Source organism: Chiloscyllium plagiosum, unplaced genomic scaffold (assembly GCF_037043375.1).
Source record: "Chiloscyllium plagiosum isolate Xiang-an unplaced genomic scaffold, Cpla_swu_hap1 HiC_scaffold_3, whole genome shotgun sequence".
Taxonomy (NCBI): Eukaryota; Metazoa; Chordata; class Chondrichthyes; order Orectolobiformes; family Hemiscylliidae; genus Chiloscyllium; species Chiloscyllium plagiosum.
The window spans coordinates 11,388,310-11,409,600 of record NW_028270141.1 but is presented as its reverse complement, the minus strand read 5'-3'; the positions used below and the strand labels follow the sequence as shown (position 1 = coordinate 11,409,600).

At 38.9% G+C, this 21,291-nt stretch overlaps 1 protein-coding gene across 2 annotated transcripts in view; it reads left to right on the top strand.

Moving 5' to 3' along the window:
• Positions 1 to 21,291, top strand: part of atad2b (ATPase family AAA domain containing 2B) — a 132,359-nt gene that overhangs the window by 16,645 nt on the left and 94,423 nt on the right. For both annotated transcript variants that reach the window (XM_087977413.1, XM_087977410.1), the window contains exons 2-3: positions 18,107 to 18,273; positions 19,724 to 19,773. In XM_087977413.1, coding sequence (XP_087833539.1) covers positions 18,107 to 18,273; positions 19,724 to 19,773 — 217 coding nt within the window. The remainder of the gene's footprint in view (positions 1 to 18,106; positions 18,274 to 19,723; positions 19,774 to 21,291) is intronic.

The following is a 21,291-nucleotide window of genomic DNA, read 5'->3' as shown; positions in this document are numbered from 1 at the left end:
TGCACTAACTATATAAATGCTGTGGTGACCAAAGCATTATTGAATTTAGGAATTCTATGGTGAGTAGCTCACCTTCTGATTCCTTAAAGCCTATCCATCATCAAGACATAAATCAGATGTGATAGGCTTGCCGAGATAATTGCAGTTCCAACATCAGTAAAGAAGCTCAGTGCAATCCAAGACAAAGCCCATTTATTTGGGATCCCATTCACTGCTTTTAGCATTTACACCCTTCACCACCACCTCTCAGTGGCAGCAGTGAGAGGTGGTGATGAAGAGAGTAAATGCACTACAGCAACTCATTCAGACTCCTTTTGACAGCATCTTCCAAACCCACAATTTCAACCACCTAGAATGATGAATGCATTGGAACATGACCATTTGTAAGTTTCCTTCCAAGTCACACACCATCCTGACTTGGACCTATGTTGCTATTTTCCACTGGGTCAGAATGCTGGTTCTCCCTTGTAATTCTGGGAATGCCTTTACCCCAAAACCTGCAAATGCACAGTAGACAGATCATCACCACTTTCTCGAGGCCAGTTTGCAACCAGGAATAAATGTTGGCCTAACCAGTGATGGTGGTGGGTTAGCTCAGTTCCCATGTTAGGCTGGACTAATGATTTGCAATGCAAAGTGACAGTTGAGGTTACCATGAAAAGCCCCACCTGGACCCTTGCCGGAGGAGTGGTGAACTTTAGGTTAAACACACGAGTAGTTGTCTCTCTGTATTAAGAGATCAACACTTTGTCTTATGGGACTTTGGTGAAGGCATATCCCATGAACAAATTAATAAACATTTTATATTATTGAAACTTAGTATTTTCTTGTTGAAACCGATGTAATTTATTTTCAGGTGTTTGCCAAACTAACAATTGTGTTCAGTTCTTGACACAATCCAGATAATAAAGTAACCTCCTGCCAAAGGAACATAGAGATGAGTAGTTTCAATTCTCAAGGGGTGACACGGTGGCACAGTGGTTAGCACTGCTGCCTCACAGCACCAGAGACCTGGGTTTGATTCCAGCCTCAGGCTACTGTCTGTCTGTGTGGAGTTTGCACATTCTCCCCTTATTTGCGTGGGTTTTCTCTGGGTGCTCCAGTTTCCTCCCACAATCTAAAGATGTGCAGGTGAGGTGAATTGCCGTGCTAAATTTCTCATAGTGTTCAGGGATGTATAGGTTAGGTGCATGAGTCAGGGGTAAATGTAGGGGAATGGGTCAGGATTGGATACTCTTCGGAGAGTCGGTGTGGACTTGTTGGGCCGAAGGGCCTGTTTCCGCGCAGTAGGGCTTCTAATTCTAATTCCGTTGGAGCATGGCTCCATTACCTAACCCAAATTCCATGACTACTCTTTAAAATTAGAAATGCATTGTTCCATTTTGAAGTTTTTAAATAATTAAGCATCCCTAACCTTTAATGGAAAAAAAACACATCTCTGCTGCTGTCATGTGAAATATGCCAACTGTTCTGCTGACTTTGCTGTAATCTTACAATTGTGCACCTTGTTTTGGATTCCTTCACTAAACTTCTTTTCTGGATCACTCTATCAAATTGTTCCAATTAGATTACTCTACTTTCTCAGCTCGAAGTTACTGTAACCTGTCCTCACAATGCAACCCAAATGTTCTCAGCAGTTTAGTTACTTTGGAGTTGCTCCAGATGTATCTATTTGCTTAATGAAAGATATATTAATTTTAGTTCAAGTGTGCACTTCACTCATAATTTGTAAATGGTTTTTCATTGTATTTTTTTTGTTGGAACTATTTGTGTGTGCTGACAATATTCAAGGATTACTGTGCAAGCCCTAAAAAGACACATCACCTTAATTAGTTGATGTTTTTTATTCATTCGTGGGGTGTAGGTATCACTGGCAAACCAGTATTTATTGCCAGTCTCCAGTTACCTTTGATCTACAACCACAGTATTTATTTTTATATCGTGAACATACTCAACACAGCAAGTCCTTGATGGAAATTGCATTGCTTAACGTTGTTTCACTTTAAAGTAATTTATTATTTTCGAGCCTTTTGTCATAAAACATACAAACATATGAACAAGGAACAACAGTTGGCCACTTGGCCCTTTGAGCATGCTTTGCCATTCAATAGGACCAAGGCTGATTTTATTTTCAACTTAACTCTGCGTTCCTGCATGACCCTGATAATCTTTATTTGGAGATGCCAGTGTTGGACTGGGGTGTACAAAGTTAAAAATCACACAACACCAGGTTATAGTCCAACAGGTTTAATTGGAAGCACTAGCTTTCGGGCCCAACCACTTGATGAAGGAGCAGTGCTCCGAAAGCTAGTGCTTCCAATTAAACCTGTTGGCCTATAACCCTGGTGTTGTCTGATAATCTTTGATACCGTTGGTAATCAAGTGTCTACCTATCAACTTCTCTGATGCTTGCAGCATCTGCTTAATATATTAATTTCAGAAATTCGACCTTCTGCTGTCCAGATTGTGTATTTCTGGTAGTTAACAGTTGACCATGTGAGGACTTCGCAGGAAGACTGATTCCTCCTTACTCAGAGTTCATATGTTTTCAGCATCAAAGAGTAATTAACAGACTGCAGATGGAGAACCCATTTCTTCCAGTTTTAAATTTTTCTTACCCATATTTTAAGCAGGATCAGTTCTACTTCATTTCTCCTCCCTAACCAAGCCCCATCCCACCATCAGATCAACTCTTCTGAGATCAGCTAACCCACCCATCTATGAATTGTGTGGCAACATCTGCCTTTATTCTGTGAACTCCTCTTCCATTGCACCATTTTCAATACCTATTCAAGCTGATTCTATGCTCTGAAACTCTTCTGAAATTTTTTGCAGCCCCCAATAACTTACTAACAGCTTTTTCCAGACCTACCTTGTGTACCAATGCTGGCTCACTGTTAATTTTCACTGTGGTGTGCGACATTTTCTATTTTAAAACTAAAAGTATGTGGAAGTTGTTGTGTATCTGTTTCTTTCTCTCTTTACAAGGAAAATGTTTGTTTCTTATTCACTTACTGGACATGGGCATTGCTGGCAGGCCAGCATTTATTGCCTGTGCCTAGTTATTCTTGAGAGATGGTGGTAAGGTGTCATCTTGAACAACTGCAGTCCATGTGCTGTAGGTTGATCTACAATGCACTTAAGAAGGGAATTCTAGGATTTTAACCCAGTGATAGTGAATGAATGGTGATATATTTCCAAGTCAGGATGGTGTTTTGGAGGGAAACTTGAAGGTGGTCATGTTCCTATGTATCTGTTGCTTTCGTCCTTCTAGACGGAAGTGGCTGTGGGTTGAGAAGGCGCTTTCCAAAGATCGTTGGCAAATTTCTGCAGTGCATTTCGTAGATCGTGTAAACTGCTGTAACTGAGTTTCGATATGGGGGGAGACAGTGCTTGTGAATGTGGTGCCAGTCAAGCTGGCTGCTTTGCTCTGGGTGATGTCACGCTTCTTGAGTGTCGTTGGGACACTCAAAAAGTCCCATAGCAAATGTAGGGTGTTCCATTGCGCTTCTTATTTGTGTCTTGTAAATGGTGGACAAGCTTTGGGGAGTCAGGAGGTGAGTTCTTGCTGCAGTGTGCCTAGCTTTTTGACCTGCTCTTGTAGCCACTGTATTTATGCGATGAGTCCAGTTGAGTTTCTGGGCATTGATAGCCCCAAGGGTGTTGATAGTGGTGAACTCTGATGGTAATACCATTGAATGTCAAGGGGCAGTGGTTAGATTGACTATCCCCAATAAGAGACACGGACAATGTCTGACATTTGTGAGGCATGAATGTTACTTGGCATTTGTCAGCCCAAGCCTGGATATTGTCTAGATCTTGTTACATTTGAGCATTAAAGTATTTAGTACCTGAGGAGTCAGGAATGGTGCTGAACAGTGTGCAACATTGTGTAAACATTGTTGAACACGCTCACTTCTGGCCTTTATATTGGAGGGCAGGTCATTGATGAAGCAGCTGAAGATGGTTGGGTCTTTTCTCTCCTCTCACTCTCTCTCTCTTTCTCTTTTTCTCTCTCTCTCTCTCTCTCTCTCTCTCTCTCTCTCACTGTCATTGTACTGTTAATTTTATAATAATTTGCCATCTTCATTTACATTGCAAATGCCCAGGTTTCCTCCTTCTGATTTAATTGCACACATTCGAAAACTTGTGCTGCACGTTTTTGTAGTGATTAATTAGTCGAAAAGTGTGGCACTGGAAAAGCACAGCAGCTCAGGAAGCATCCGAGGAGCAGGAGAGTCGACAATTTGGGCGTTCCTGATGAAGGGCTTATGCCTGAAACATTGACTCTTCTGCTCCTTGGATGCTGCTTGATCTGCTGTGCTTTTCCAGCGTCATACTTTTCGATTCTAATATCCACCGTCTGCAGTCCTTACTTCCTCCTAGTGATTAAATAGGTAAATGTAATTAATAATTCTCTGGAGCAAATTAGGATTCATTGACTTAACTGTTTTCATGTTTTAAAAAAAAATTCAGTATCTATTTTGTAGTTTGCTTTTTATCTACAATATACTTCCATCCATTTACAAATGCTTTCCATAATTTTATTATTTTTGGTACAATTGATTTTTTTTTCACATTTGCAGTTGTTTATTTTGGTTGAAGTTAAGTAGCTTTGAATTTACTTTGATATGGAAATGTTTTTGCTGATAGTTCAGTATTTTGCTAGTGTCTGCTCTCTGGTATTCATTTAATAGCCCTTTCTTGCAAAACTTGTTTGTCATGACCGACAGCACAGTCATAGGAGTAATCTACTTTAACATTGGCCTACCCTTGTTCCTATTTGCTATGTTCCAATCATCTGTTTGAGTCTGCTCCATAATTAAACTGGATCATAACTCATCTTCTGCCATAATGCAATTTTTTTTCTGCATGTTCCCCATTTCTTTGCTGTTTTTAACATCAAGAAATCTGTCAGCCTCTTTTCTTGAAAATATTGAATGACTGAGCCTCCACAGTATTTGAGTTCATGAAGCCCAATGCTTCTAATTGGAATCCATCTGCCACACATTTTTCAAAATAAACAAGTGTCAGACTGTCCACTTTGGACTGATAATGGATAGATCATGGCACTTTCTAGATCGTATAAAGTTAAATACAGTGCATATTGTTTGTAAAAGCTTCAATTTTTAAATCAAGAAGATTTACTGATTTTTTAAACACTTTTTTTATATATAAGTTTTTTTAAAATTTAATCTTTATTTCTAGTTGGCCTGTTTGGAGATGTTATTACACACTTCTGGAGCAGGTGGGACTTGAACCTGGGCCTCCTGATCCAGGAGTAGGGGCACTATCACTGCACCATAAGAGCACCCTGTTCAGAGGCGTTACTACTACCTTCTGGAGCAGGTGTGACTTGAACCAGGGCCTCCTGGTTCAGAAATGGATCCAAAACATTTTCAACTTCTTATCGTTAGAAAATACTAAGTATCCTTTCTATTGAAATTAATGATCTGTTTTCATCACTAGGTTATTTTCTTTAGCAATTCATACTGAGTACTGATCACTTGGAATTAATGCAAAGGCACATTTTAAAGTTTGTCCAGGCAGGATTTTCTGAAAATTTAGAAATTTCATATTAACTACTGTTAACATTTGGAGAGAATGGACATTGTTACCTATACTTGCATAATACCAAAATACAATTGTTTGAAAAGGTGTTGTGCTTCCATGCATGTGTACTTAATTTCAGTATATGTTGGCTCATCATCACCTCCTTTGAGGGCAATCAGGGATGGACAAGGATTGAAGTTGCTGGTGGCATTCACTTCCCAAGAATAATGTTTTTGAAAAAGATTGGACTGCTGATTGATTGACTACACCTTTTCAAGTAAAGCCTTTTAATTCAAGCTCTCTCTACTTTTTGCTGAGTAATGGGAAATTTCAGAAAATGGTTTGGAATCAGTGCATGTTTTGCTGTGCGCAGTGGTTAAGGGTATTTAATTTTGTAATAATAAGTGGCATTTGATGTTCCAACGCACTAAGGGCAAAGTGTTCTTAGATTTGTAAATAAATATGGTTTCAGTCAACAGAAATGTTTTTTGAAATACTCAGGAAATATTCATCTGGCAAGCTTACAATCAAACATGGCTTCTCTTACTACCTGTTATAAATCCAGACTAAAATACTTAGTGGATCAGGCAGCACCTGTTGTTGGAGATGAGAGAAACAAAGTTAATGTTTTAAAAAATTCTTTCAGCAAAACTGTAGGAAAATAGAAATGGATTTTTAAATTAAGTACAGAGCTCAGGGAAAACGTTTGTCGGGTGTACAGGGGATACTGAGTGTGAGACAGGGAAGTTGACAGGAAATTAACAAGAGGCAGTGGTCTGTAGTAGGGTGCCATATAAGAATGAAGCCCTTATGTACTAACAACAGTGTTCCGATGTAATACATGTGAACACCAATTCATGTTATGGTTATTTCTTTCCCCCAAATTGAAACAGTATTTCTGCATCTGGCCTGAAGTCCTGTAAGAATCTTGTATGTTTCAACAAGGTGACCTCTCATTGTTGTAAACTCCAATAAGTACTTGCCCAACCAACTCAAGCTCAGTAGTGTTAGCAAGACTTCTCTATTTTTATACTCTATTCCCTTTAAATAAAGCCCCAGATTCCATTTGTCTTCTCTATTCCCTGCTAAACCTGCATACTAGCTTTGTGATTTATGCATGATGACTCCCAGATCTCTGTGCTGTTGCTTTCTGATGTCTTCCTCCTTTTAAGTACTATTTAGCTCCTCTATTGTCCCTGCCAAATTGCACACTTACCCATGATATGTTGCTTTACTAAGGTTTTACCCACTTGCTTAGCATGCCTATGTCCCTGTGCAGACTCTGAGTCACCCTCACCACTTGTCTTCCGACCTTTCTGGATGTCATAGGTAGGAATGCTTTTTGAGTACACACAATTCCCATGATTGCTTCCAGTGCATGAGGCAGATGGCATTTCAAATCAACTAATGTTGACTGTGTTTCGCCTTCCAAATGTGCAACCTGATTGCTGAGTATTTCTCCGGTTTCTTCTTTGATTTCAGATTTTCAGTGCCTGCACTATTTGGCTTCAGCATTTCTAGGGGTACTGATTTAACATTCTTGCTCTTGGTAAACATTCAGCTTGCTCAGCAATGGCAAATCTACTAATATTTCTAAATTCTTAAGATTTGCTTGCCATATCAGAATTATCACACATTGCAAAGCTCTTGATACTTGGTCATGTCACAGCACTAGGTTGACATGTCTATAAAATTTTAATATTTTGCTTGCATATAATGTCCCTTTTAATACTATACATTTGTCATTGACAACTTTGTTACACTTATAGTTACATTTACTGGAAGAAGCTGCTTGACCTGTTTTCAGGTTTGCTCTCTGGAAAATAAAATGTTATGTTAATTAGACTAGATGGGATTGAGTTTCACAAGGAGGAGGTATTAGCAATTCTGGAAAGTGTGAAATAGATAAGTCCCCTGGGCCGGATGGGATTTATCCAGTGATTCTCTGGGAAGCTAAGCAGGAGATTGCAGAGTCTTTGGCTCTGATCTTTATGTTGTCATTGTCTACAGGAATAGTGCCAGAAGACTAGAGGGTAGCAAATATTGTTCCCTTGTTCAAGAAGAGGGAGTAGAGACAACCCTGGGAATCATTAACTAGTGAGCCTTACTTCGGTTGTGGGTAAGGTTTTGGAAAAGATTATAAGAGATAGGAGTTATAATCATCTGGAAAGGAATAATTTGGTTAGGGAAAGTCAACAAGGTTTTGTGAAGGGTAGGTCATGCTTCTCTAGCCTTATTGAGTTCTTCGAGAAGGTGACAAAGCAGGTGGATGAGGGTAAAGCAGTTGATGTGATTATGGACTTCAGTAAGGTGTTTGATAAGGTTCCACATGGTAGGCTATTGCACAAAATAGAGAGTTTCGGGGATTGAAGGTGATTTAGTGGTTTGGATCAGAAATTGGCTAGCTGAAAGAAGATAGAGAGTGATGGTTGATGGCAGGTGTTAATCCTGGAGTTCAGTTATGAGTGATGTACTGCAAGGATTTGTTCTGGGTCCACTGTGTTGTTTACAATTTATATAAATGATCCGGATGAGGGCATAGAAGGACGGGTTAATAAATTTGCAGATGACACTAAGGTCGGTGGGGTTGTGGACAGTGTGGAAGGATGTTGCAGGTTACAGAGGGACATAGATAAGCTGCAGAGATGGGCTGAGAGGTGGCAAATGGAGTTTAATGTGGAAAAGTGTGAGATGATTCACCTTGGAAGGAATATCAGGAATACAGAGTTCTGGGCTGATGGTAAGATTCTTGATAGTGTGGATGAGCAGAGATATCTCTGTGTCCATGTGCATAGATTCCTGAAGGTTGCCATCCACGTTGATAGGGTTGTTAAGATGGCATATGTTAGCTTTTATTATTAGAAGGATTGAGTTTTGGAGCCATGAGGTCATGTTGCAGCTGTACAAAACTCTGATGTGGCCACACTTGAAGTATTGCATACAGTTCTGTTCACAGCATGAAAGGAAGGATGAGAAAGCATTGTAAAGGGTGCAGAGGAAATATACCAGGATGTTGTCTGGTAGGGAGGGAAGGTCTAATGAGGAAAGGCTGAGAGACTTGAGGCTGTTTTTGTCAGAGCGAAGGAGGTTGAGAAGTGATTTAATAGACATACAAGATGATCAGGATTAGATAGGGTGGATAGTGAGAGCCTTTTTCTCGGTTAGTGATGGCTAACATGAGGGGACATAGCTTTAAATTGAGGGGTGATAGATATAGGACAGATCACAGAGGTCGGTCCCTTACTCAGACACTAGTAAGGGCATGGAATGCCCGGCCTAAAGTAGTAGATTTGCCAAATTTAAGGGCATTTCATTGGTCATTAGATAAACATATGGATGATAATGGAATAGTGTGGGTTAGATGAGCCACAGATCAGCGCAATATCGAGGGCCGAAGGGCCTGTACTGCGCTGTAATGTTCTATATTTTGTCCATTCCTCTCAATACTTAGTATTAAGGTGACATATCATCATAAACCCAAGTCGTTCGTTTGTCTTTGAGTAATTTTTTTTCAAATTCCTGTTTGCTATTGTTGTGTAATGTCACAGTTTAGTGATTTTTGTTTTTGTTACATTTGCAGTGCCCCAAAAGGCAACTATTGACAATAAGTAACAATATCTCTTCTGCTATCCGGTCTTCCCACAATTGGTGGTTTGAGTTAAAACAAAAGATCTGACAGGGAGCCAGGATTCACGAGTTACATATATGTTGCATGCAGTAAGGGATTGAATAACAGTAGAGTGTTACAATGAAACATGCAAAATATGAGGAAAGATGTGCAGGATGAAAAAATAAAGAACAAATGGGTAAATAGCCACATAGAAGTAGAGGGAGTTCCCAGTTTATGAATGTCTAACTTACAAATGCTGATACGAATGTGATCCCAAACATGGATGTAATTTTAAAGATCCGACATGCAAATATTTCCTCTTACGAATGGTTATTTTATACTGTGGTGCATTGTATTCTGAGTTGCATGCAAATTAACTTGTGAATGGACTCCAGAATGGAATCTGTTTGCAACCTGGGCACTGTCTGTTAAACTTGTATTTTAGAATTGTTAAAAAGACTTCCAGGTACTTCCAATTTTTAAACAAAAATGCAACAGGAGATTAGAAGAGAAGAGTAAAACTTGGACCGTCTAGTTGATTAGAATGCTCTTCATTCATCTGAAATTTAAAATCAAAGACTAACGTTTGGAACCATCTGAAAGCTGTCAGAAAGTTGCCAGACATAACACCCAATATACTGAGTAAATCTTTTCCTGTTGCAGTTGTTGTGGGTATGTTCGCCGAGCTGGGAAATTAGTTTGCAGACATTTTGTACCCTTTCTAGGTGATATCCTCACTGCTGTGTAGCCTCCTGTGAAGCGCTGCGGTACTGTGTCATAGTGTACAACCAGTGCCCCAGACGTCAACAGTACCGTTCTTGGTAGGTTGGACCCACTAGGTACGGCACATTGTAATGCAGCCAGGAATGGTTTGCCCTATCAGTCCTAAATATTGATTCTGCACCCCATTCTCATGTTTTCAAGTCATACATGGTGTAAGCAAACCTCATGGTTATCACCTACTGTCTGTCCATCAACTGATGAAACAGTATTCCTTCATGTTGAATGCCAGTTTGAGTAAGCACTGCTGTGACAAGGGCATGCAATGTATTCTAGTGGAAAATATCAATGTCTGTCACAAGTTGCTCAGTAGCATCACTACTGAGTTAGACAACGTGACATGGCTGCGAAACTAAGTCGATGGGAAGGGAATCAATAAGAGGGAAAAACCAGTCTACATATTACAGAAACTTCTGTCTATGACAGTATTGAACATCACAGAATGAATATTGCATATTCCTTGTGGAGATGAAGTCCCTTCATGATATTTGAGGATGCCCTCCATGGTGGTAATGCCACAGAACACTGTACTAAGTGGGACAGATTTTGAAGCAATTCAAAATAGAGCATCGTGAGGTACTGATGGTACAATTGTTTTCAACCACTGTCTGTAACAACATGGTCTGGCATGTTCACCAGTCTACCATCCCCACCAAGCCTGGAGATTGAGCTAGGGCTAATGAGGTATCCAGGGCGGAATGCCAAAAATCCACACCAAACATGGATGAAAACGAGGTGTGATATGACCAAATCCTAAGATAAGGTTTTGTAAGTTACTACAGTTCCATTGTCAAGCTCTTAGCTGGGGAGGGATGAATTGGCCTTCCTTCCTCATTCACTGGACCCATCAGTTGGTTGTATCATGGCTAATTTACTGAATCCTGAAGAAGAGCTTATGACCGAAACGTCGATTCTCCTGTTCCTTAGATGCTGCCTGACCTGCTGCGCTTTTCCAGCAACACATTTTCAGCTCATGGCTAATTTACAAAGGATCCTGCTTCCTTTGTAGATAGCTTTTTCCTTGACCAAATGAAATTGTTTTAAAAGGAACTAATTTAACCAAGTTTTCTTGAGTTAACAAAGTGAGAATTTATTAGTTACTAAGTTCGACAAGAAATAACATAACAGATTAGAAATAAAAAGAGTAAAAGGAAAGTTAAAGTGATATGGTTAAATCTGAGTTGTTCATGAAGAGTAAAGACTGACATGTTAGTAGTTGAGCAGCCAATTTCAAGATTCCTGGACTGGAAGGTTACTTCAAATTATTTATGCTGTTTCCTTTTGACTGACTACCTGGCTTCTAGCATTTTGAGTGAGAAAATCCTTTTTAGTCCTGTTTCTCTTCCACTGGCAAGTTGGCTGGCTAACTTCTAGCACTCAGTGTGAGAGTCCTTTAAGCTATGAAGCAGGAGTACTTATTGGGTGAATTTACACCTGTGACTGTCAGTGCTCAAACCCAGACTAGTGTATGCAAGTACCCCAGCGCAATGCACCATGAGCACCTCAGCTCACTCATCTTCCATTAGCAAGCACAGATCAGGGTTAATTTACCTATAATTTGTATTCTTGAAAGAGGAAGACAAAATATGTCTCTGGTATCTGCTTTTTCCAGTCACGTTCACAGTCTGAGATGACTCTCAGGAGATTACAGTTCAATTTTTTGTTAAATTCATCGCTCTGTGCCTGACATTACGTGGCCTCAGTGTCTGTCTCTGTCTCAAAACAAAACACAGCCACTGAATTTACTTTCACCATTGTTTGGCTGGATAAATCTTTTAAAAGACACATGGTGGATTTAAAAGGTTTATTGAGTCTGCAGATGATCAGAGTTTATTATCCATGGTCACAGCAAGTGTCAAGGTGAAGGTACAAAACTGGAATGGTGGCATGCTGAGCAATGGAAGCAGCATGTGATAAACAGGTTTGACTGATTCAAGAACTGGTGGATTTGATCTGAGCTCTGCAGTACTGCTGTATCCAGCTGTAAATGGTGGTGGACAATTAAACAACTAATAAAAGGAGGAGGCAACACAAATGTTCCATTCTGTATGATTAGAGTGCAGCACATCTGTGCAAAGATAAAGCTGAAGTGTTTACAACCAATTTCACCCAAAAGTGTCACGTGGATAATCTATCGTTAGGGCATGTCGAGGCTCCCAGTGTCACAGATGTTACTCTTTATTGGATTTAATTCATCCCCATGACATCACGAAATGACTGAAGGCACGAGAATCTGCAAAAGCTAAGGGCCCAGACAGCATTTTGGCAATAGTACTGAAGATTTGCCAAGGCTGCTTCAGCAGGACCTTCCAAATATGTGATCTCTATCACCTAGTAGTAGCAGAGCAATGCAAGACCACAAGCCTGTTCTCCTCTAAGCTGCAGGATATTATGAGATGAAACTATAAAACCATTTCTTCACTGTCACAGAAAATCATAAACTGCCCCTCCTCTGACGCTAGCAGTTCAAGAAGTCAGCTGTCCATTTCCTCCTCTTGAGCCAGTGGTGGTATATGGGTATTGAGCAATCGACAATGTCATTGGGTGTTCCCCATTTTCATATGTAGTTCGCAGATTATAACTTCATCCAGTTTTACAAGGGAATATGACCTTTTATTGGCAAAAGTGACTGATAGAGTTCAGCATATAAACAGATCTAATGTTGGTTTAATTCCTGGTTTAGATAGCATGTTTTATTTGGTATTGGGTGCAATGGTGACTTGTGGATATTTGTGTATAATATTAAAAACCTTCTTGATACTGAAATCCTGTAGATTTTTAACTTTTAACTTTATTCTAATAATTCTTGGTAATAATTACCAAATGGAAAATGAAATGGCCTGTTTCCACACTTAGGTGTTCTATGAAGTTTTCTCAATAATGCTGCTAACTAGAAATTACAAAATGAGTGAGCCATTATTTGAGGGGTTTCAGCTGCAATTAGCTGGCCGTGTGGTGATATTAAATCAAAGATGAAAGTGTTTGATAAATATTGTATCAGACTTAGAAATAACGAATTGGTTAAAATTCTGCTCCCTTCATTTGTAAACTTGGATGAAAAATAGTAGTTACTTGAGTAAAGTCCTAGAATGTCATTGAATCTCTTGCTGCTTTCACTTGAAAAAGGAGGAAACAATGTAGTTTTAGGATGGGACTTTGTAGGGATCGTGGTTGAGGTCTCAGCGATGAGGAAGTTCCTCATTTTACAGAAATCGGATTTTCCCTTTCTTCTCTTTTTTGGCATACTCAATGTCAGGGCACACTGGTGCTCTGCTATTTGGAGGAAGTGTGATTTAACTGATTTTCGTCACACACAGCTACTTGTTCTGCTAAACTGATACTTTTACACTGGTTCTCATGTAATTGGTTATTCACCTCATTCCTTGTTGTGAAATATTTTCGTAAGCAAAGTAATTGCTATAGTTTCCTGTGTCGGAATAGTCATACATTATGAAGTAATGTGTTGAGCTTAGGATGCTTGGTAGATATGGTTTAGGTTTAAATTCACTTGGATCACTTAGTTGCTGATTTCATTATGGCTTTTAGTCAAATAATTGACAAAAGAGCTGAACTCAGTCAGTTGAGATTACCTGGCCTTGACATTGAAAGCACCTGAGCGAAATTGAAGTCAGTGGGAATTAGAGGAACTAGTTGGAGTCATAACTGCCATAGAAGAAGATGGTCATCTGGAGGCCAATCCTCTCAGCCCAGGACATCACTGCAGGACCCCCTTCAGGTCATGCGCATGACCCCGTCATCTTCAGCTGCTTCACCAGGGACCTTGTCTCCTTTTGTTGGATGTTCACTTACTCGTGTTCAGTATACCATTCTCGATTTCTCAGATACTGAAGTAGTCTACATCTGTATGCAATTAGACCTGGATGACATCACGGCCTGTGCTGTTAAGTGGTAAGTAATATTTGTGCCACATGAGTGCCATGCAATGGCCATCCCTTACACGAGAGAATCTAACCATCTCCCCTTGTCTTTGGTGCTATTTCCATCATTGAATCACCTCAAACAATATCCTAGGGTGGCCAGAAACTAAACTCGAAGTCATATACATATTGTGGTCATTTGAGTACATCAGAGGCTATGTATTCTGTAGCAAGTCCATTCCAGTATCCCCACAGCTTCTCATAGACTATCTGGCATCTAAAAGGCACAACCATACTGTTATGATGGAATATTCTCCACTTACCTGGCGATTGTGGCTCAAAAGCACTTAAGCTTGACACAATCTAGGACATAGCAGCCCATCAATCACCAGAAACAACTTCCATCACTGATGCTCAGTGGCAATGCAGCAAATCATTAAGGCTTCTTCTACAGCACCTTGCAAACCCATGAGTTCGGTCACCTTGAATGAGGGCAGCAGTTGCATTGGAAAAGCCTATAACTTCTCCTCAAAGTGAGGCACCATCCTGATATGAAACTAGAATCGCTGTTCTTGCACTGTGCTGGATTAAGATCCTGGAGCTTCTTTCATTTCTAACAGCACTGTTGATGTAAATGTACCAGGTTCACTGTCCCTTTTTTCACTTTCAGTTAAGGATGTGCAATAAATGCTAGCTGTGCCAATAATGTTCACATCCCATGATAGAATAACTGCAACTTCATTTCATTCTGCAGTGTGAACTTGCAATTGTTGATTAGATTAGATTAGATTAGATTACTTACAGTGTGGAAACAGGCCCTTCGGTCCAACGATCTTGGATAGTGATGAGCAGTGTCCCCTCCAGTTTGTTTTGTTGTGCTCAGCCTATTTATTTTAATAGGTAATATCCCACTGAATCTCTTTTCTTTGCATGACTACTTAACTTTTGTGATGGTCTTGTGCTCAGCCTGTGTGGGAATGTATGGATATGTAACTTTGAGTCACATTCATAGTAGGGATGAGTAGAAAAAATGTCAGCCTCCTTCTTAACATTGAAAGGAATCAACTTATAGTCACATAGCACTGAAACAAACCCTTTGGTCCAAATCATCCACGCTGATCCGACATCCCAATCTGACCTGATCAGATTGGTCAGTATTTTGCCTATATCCCTTCCTATTCAGATACCCATCCTTTTTAAATGTTGTAATTGTACCCGCCTCCACCTTCAATTGTTTTGTTAAGTCTGTTTCACTCTCAAAAGACGTTGTCCAATCTATTCCAGACATTCCAGGAAAGTCTTTTATGTTACTTCCTTTATACAAAAATAATGTTAATACAAAATTCATGTACCTGCAATCTGTTAGCTAGGCAATTATATATTTAATATTACAATTGTTCTCTTGTGAGTATAAGAGAAAATACGGTTCTTTGTAAAACATATGGAATATGCACTCATAAGCATTTGCAGTGACCTTTAACCTGTAAAGTCTTTAGTCTTTTATAACACTGATACTTTCTTACAGTTGAAATTATTTATTCATTCATCTAGTTTATTTTTTAGAGCCAACATAATTGTAGAGCACGATACAAGTTCAGGGTTTTTCTGGATTCTAATGATGTATTTTGGAAAGTTTTTACTTATGAATACAGGTTTTGTATCATTTTTTCTTTTTTCTCCTTTCCAGAATAAGGCATTAATGTTGATTGTCAGTACATTTTAGAGTAGCACTCACAATATTGGTAGATTTTTTTTTACTCCTGGCATTCAGTATTACTTTGTCTCATATGACTTCAGGTCTTTGTTTGTAGCCTGTTCAACTCTAGGACAGTGATTCTTCTGGGATTTGGTAATTATTGCTCTTTCATTGCTCTGTGGTGCATTTTCCTTAAAGTAATTCTGGATCTAGCATGGTTTGGCGTTATGGTTGTGAAGAAAGAACTAGTAAATGGTGTTTTGTACTCAACATACCACAGTATAATCAAAAAGCTATATTGCTTCTTTTCTTATGACCAAATTGATAGACTTTGATACCGGAAATTGGCAATTTAAACACAAAATGCAGAATAAAGTGTAGCATATGAAAGGGAGTAAAATTGAACAGGTTAGGGTAAAAATATTAACTACTTACACATGGTCTTCTAGTAATGATAATGAATTAGCAATACTTCAAACACACACAAGAAGTGTATGTCGGCCATTTGGCCCCTCAAGCCTTCTTCACTATTGAATAAGATCGTGGGTGATCTGATTGTAATTTCAAATTCCACATAGCCCTGATAACCTTTCATTCGTTGGCTTAACAGTAATCTATTCACCTCTGCCTCAAAACTGTTCGAAGATTTGTCTCCAACACCGCTTCAGGCAGATAATTCCAAACACTCTCCTCAGAGGAAATTTCATCTGTTTGTTGTTTTAACTGGGCTGCACCTTATTTTTAAACATTGAGCCACGAGGTTGAGATTTTCCCACAAGAGGAAACATTCTTTTCATGTCTGCCCTACCTTGGTCCTTGGCATATGTTATTAACACATTTCACTCAAGTAGCCCTCGTACTCTTCTGAACGACCCTTGCCTGTCCAACCTTTCCTCATAAGGTGACCCATTCATTCCACATATTGGTCCAGTAACTTCCTTCAAGCTGCTTCCAACCCATTTGTAACCTTCCTTGAAGATCAGTACAGTACACAGTGCCTCACATGTGGTTTAACCAGTGAAGGTACTTGTCTTCGACTTTTAAAATCCAATTTAGACCTTACTGAATTATCATGTCTTGGGGTTGCATAATTCTATGTATATTTAGGTTTAAACTTTGGTATTTGTCTTGGTTTAATAATGATAAAGAAAATCGGGTTACTCTTGTATTTCTGTTTGAGGCTCCACATTCAGATCATCTGTTTGGATCAAATGGATTTCTGACTTTGTGGTTTTCGTAAAATCTGCCTTTACACCAGCTTCATAGGTAGAGTCATATTGAATTAGGAAAAAATCTTACATGAGACTGAAGAAAGAAATTGGAGGCTTGAAGTCACTGGTGGAAATAATTTGCCTACAGCTTGCAAGTGATTTACTGAAAACAAGGTTCTTCAAACAGCATTGAAAGAAACAACTTGATGATTTGCTTTTGTGAGGCTGGTTGAAGGATAAAGGTTGACTTGGACAAATATCATCTCCTGTCCTCATTATAGCCTTTTCAAATATGGACAAAAGAATTGAATTCAAGAGGTGAGGTGAGACTTGACATTGAGGCAACATTTGATCTAATGGGGCATCAAGGAGCTCTAGCAAAACTAGTCAGTGGGAATTGGGGGGAAAACTCTGATGGTTGGAGTCATCCATGGCACAAAGGATGTGGCCATCGAGGTCAGTTTGCTCAGTTCCAGGATATCACCATGTAGGAGTTTCCCTTGTAGAAATTTTCAATTAATCTATTCAAATATATTGTGATAAACCTCTGGAGCAGGTGGTACTTGAACCCAGACTATTTGGCTCAGAGATAGGGACACGGCCACTGCACCACAAGAGCCCTAGATCCTCAGGGTAGATATTTTCTAATCAACCTGCTCATGGTTATTATTTATAAAGCTGTGCAGTAGGTTGGACTTGAACCGAGCTTTTTAATCCAGAGGTAGGGAAACAACCACTACACCACAAGAGCCCTTGTTCCTCAATATAATTTTAATCATTCTGTTCAGGGATGTTACAACACACCTTTTAGAGCAGTTCAATGACTTTCCCTCCATCATTAGATCAGAAGAGGGGATGTTCTCTGACAATTGTGCAGTGTTCAGCACCATTTGTGACTCCTCAGACACTTTGAGAGGGCTCTTGACAAAGTCCCACATAAGAGATTAATGTGTAAAATTAAAGCACAACAGATAATGAGAGTTCCATTTATTCCATGTGTCAACACAGCTTTCTGTCTGGGGTGCAACTTTGGACAAGATTTTACCTCTTAAACAAAGAGAAACATATTAGTGATAGAATGCATATTGCTTCTGTACTTCCAATTACTTTTTTTAACTAATCTTTTTGCACAGATTTCTCATTTTGGTTTTTTTGCTGTCATATAACTTCATGCTTGTAAATTGCATTTGCCCTTTACTGGCAAATGCTGAAAAGGATGGGATTGGGATGGAATTTTCAATTATTCCTATAAATTTGTTGGTTGCAAGCATGAATATGTGAATTTAATAACTAGAAATCGACTTTTATTCTCCTCACCCATTAAAGTTTGGCAAACATTCTCTAAACTTTCTGAAAGCAAAATATTATCTTTTTACAGCAGGATGCTGGTAATGATGAAGCAAGTTTAAGTGACAGCCAGACGGAACCCCCGGCAAAACTGAGGCGAAGGAATGCTGACCCAGTTTCGAGTGATCTTTCAACTGAGCGCAGTCCACATAACAGTGGTCCAGCAGAAGAATGGTGTAGCTCAACAAGGCAGTCCAGGTGAGAGGCATTCCTAACGCTCTCTATCCTCATGATTATCAGAAAACCTGAGAGACCATCATAATATCAGTATGCTATATTTCCTTTGAGATTTCCTTGCTAATTGTATAGTTTAAAGAGGAAGATTCTTTTTAACCTTGAAGTTCAAATTTGGACACAGGTGATAATAATTTGGTTCATAATTCAGAACTAAACTCCAGTTCCTTCATTATATTTCCCTTCCATGCCTCAAAGCTTTTTTTGCTTCTCAGCTTTAATAACTAACTGGGATTGACAACCTTTGCCTTATATTTCTCTTGGCTTATTCTTTTATGGTTCTAGTACTCATTCTAAATTGTTTGTTCGCCAGTAGAAATACTGATTCACTATTTGCCTCCTTTTAAAAACTTGAATAGTTTTAATGATTTAAATGAGATTAGATGCCTTCAAAATTTCTCTCCTGTGCTATTTAGAGGTCTGCCTTTATTGTTTGTTTTTCATGATAACCAAATCCTTTCTTCACTTATTATTTAAATAAGTCTATGTTTTATCTCTTTCATGACTTTTATATCTTTGTTATGATCAAATTATATCCAATTCTTCCAACTCCTTGAAATATACAAATTGCAGTATACACATTTCTTAATGAATGTACATTCTTTAAGGTGCCAGTAATAATAAATAATTACTGCTTCAGGTACGTATGTGGAATTTGTTTAATACATTTCAGCCACTCATCTAACTTCCATGCAAGTGGCTGTCGGGTAAAAGGAAACACAGCTGTACGCACTGTCAGCACTGATGAGTACCAGTGATAACCATAGCAACTGCAGCTGAATCTTCTGTATTGTTAGCATCACAAGCAAATTGTACTTGCACTAATAGTTGACATGATTTCTTTCTATAAAACCTCTCGCTTTTTCTTGGAGCCCGAATGTGAATTCAATTGCCATACTAATAAGCTCTCGTTAACCCCATCACGAGAGAATTAAAAACACAGCAGGTCTGCTACCAATTGGCAAGTGGTGGAGACACATGCACGAGGGTTCTTGTGGTGCAGCGGTCATGTTCCTACTTCTGAGCCAGGAGACCCTGGTTCAAGTCCCACCGACTCCAGAAAGAGGTGTGTAATAACATCTTTGAACAGGTTCAAAAGTATTCAGGAGAAGGATGCAGAAATATAAACCAGCTCAGAAGTGGTTCAGAGACTGAAATATTGCTGGACTTGTTGTTTGTAAGTAAAATGAATACTGAAACCATTAAAGGGTGGAAGAGGTGCTTTCAATCTCCAGAGCAATTTATCAAAATTATTATTACTTTTCATATTTTACTAGAAACTGGCTTAAACTGTATGCAGCTTTCATGAATATTTCAAGATATGTAGTGATATTCCCCTTAGTGTACTATTGCCAATTCAGAATAAATCTTCCTTCCATACCATAATAAGATTCTTATTTTTTAATTTTCTCAGGTTAACTACTCGCACTGGTGCTTCAATGCAAAATGGTCACAATAGTTTGGGTAAGTTGCTTATTTTATAATGAAAGGCTGTATTAAAAAAGGTAGACCACTGTTTTAAATGGATATATTTCCAATTTAAACTTGGCTGCTTGAGCTGAAGGAAAACCAGACAAGAAAGAAGTGCTTTCTATAAGAATCAAGTGTAATCATGAGTTATGCAAGTAACAATCATAACCGCAGAATATAAACTCCTCTCCCTAACACACGGAGTTGAATTGTATTGCTCTGGCAACAGGCAAAACGCACGGGGTTTGAAATGATGTGTTTGATTATAGTGAAATTTTCTTCCTCACCTTTTCCTGTGCTGCTGCTGCTGTTTACTTTTGTATTGATGTGCTGATCTATTTTTGAACATCATCACTTCTCTCTGGTGTCACATTGTACATCAGATTGCAAGAAATATGAACTGAGTGACTTGTGTCTCCCTGAAAGTCTATTTCTCTCTGCAGAGATGCTGCCTGATCTACTGAGTATTTCCAGCATTTTTAGTTTTATCACATTCACGACAAGATAGATGATCTAAAGGCAAAAATAGAGACATATGGGTATGATTTAATTATCATTTCACAGTCATGGCCACATGGTGACCAGGATGTACAGTTGAATATTCAACAATATCTGACATTTAGAAAGGACAGGCGTGAAGGAAAAGGAGGTGCAGTTGCACTGATTGTACAGGATTGGATCAGTACATCAACAAGAGAGGACCTTGGATCCTAAGAATAGTGTTGAATTTATTTAGGTGAAAGGAAGAAATAGCAAGAGGCAGCAGAATTGTGGGTATTATTTATAGGCCACCATATAGTGGTGATTGAGCAGGCATTGGTATTAATCATGAAATGAGAGAAGTATGTAGTGTGAGCAGCACCGTTCTCTTGGGTGACTTTAATCTGCATTTGGATTAGGTAAACTAATTGAGCACAAAAGCTTCATCCACAATCTGAGCTACAAATCTTGTCAAGAACACTGTGATGACTGTTAAGGCTGGTTTTCCAGAGTAGCTTGTTGAGGGGCCAACCAGAAAAAAAATGCTATTTTAAATCTAGTATTATGGATCAAGGGCTGATTAATAATTTTGTAGAAGAATCTTCCAGTTTGAATGGTTACAGTCTGATAGAATTTTATGTTATGTTTGAAAATGAGGTCATTCATTCTGAAGCAAGGGTGTTAAATTTGAAGAACAGAAATTACAGGAGGTGTGAGGCACAAATTGATTGAAATGGTTTGGGACAATGCATTAAAAGATATGTGGGTAATGAACAGTCTTTGAAGAATTTTGCATGACTTCCAGCAACTGTGCATTCCTTCAAGGTGCAAAAACACAAAAGTCAGTAAAATGCAGGTATCAAAGGAAGTTCAGGATTTTAAAAAAAGGTTTAAACAAAACCCAATAAAATGGCTATAAATAATAGCAATTCTGAGGATTTGGAGGTTGATAGAATGTGCAAAAGGATGACCAATAAATTGATATTGTAAGCGTGAATAGAATATAAGTATGATCTCGGAAAAACTTAAGAA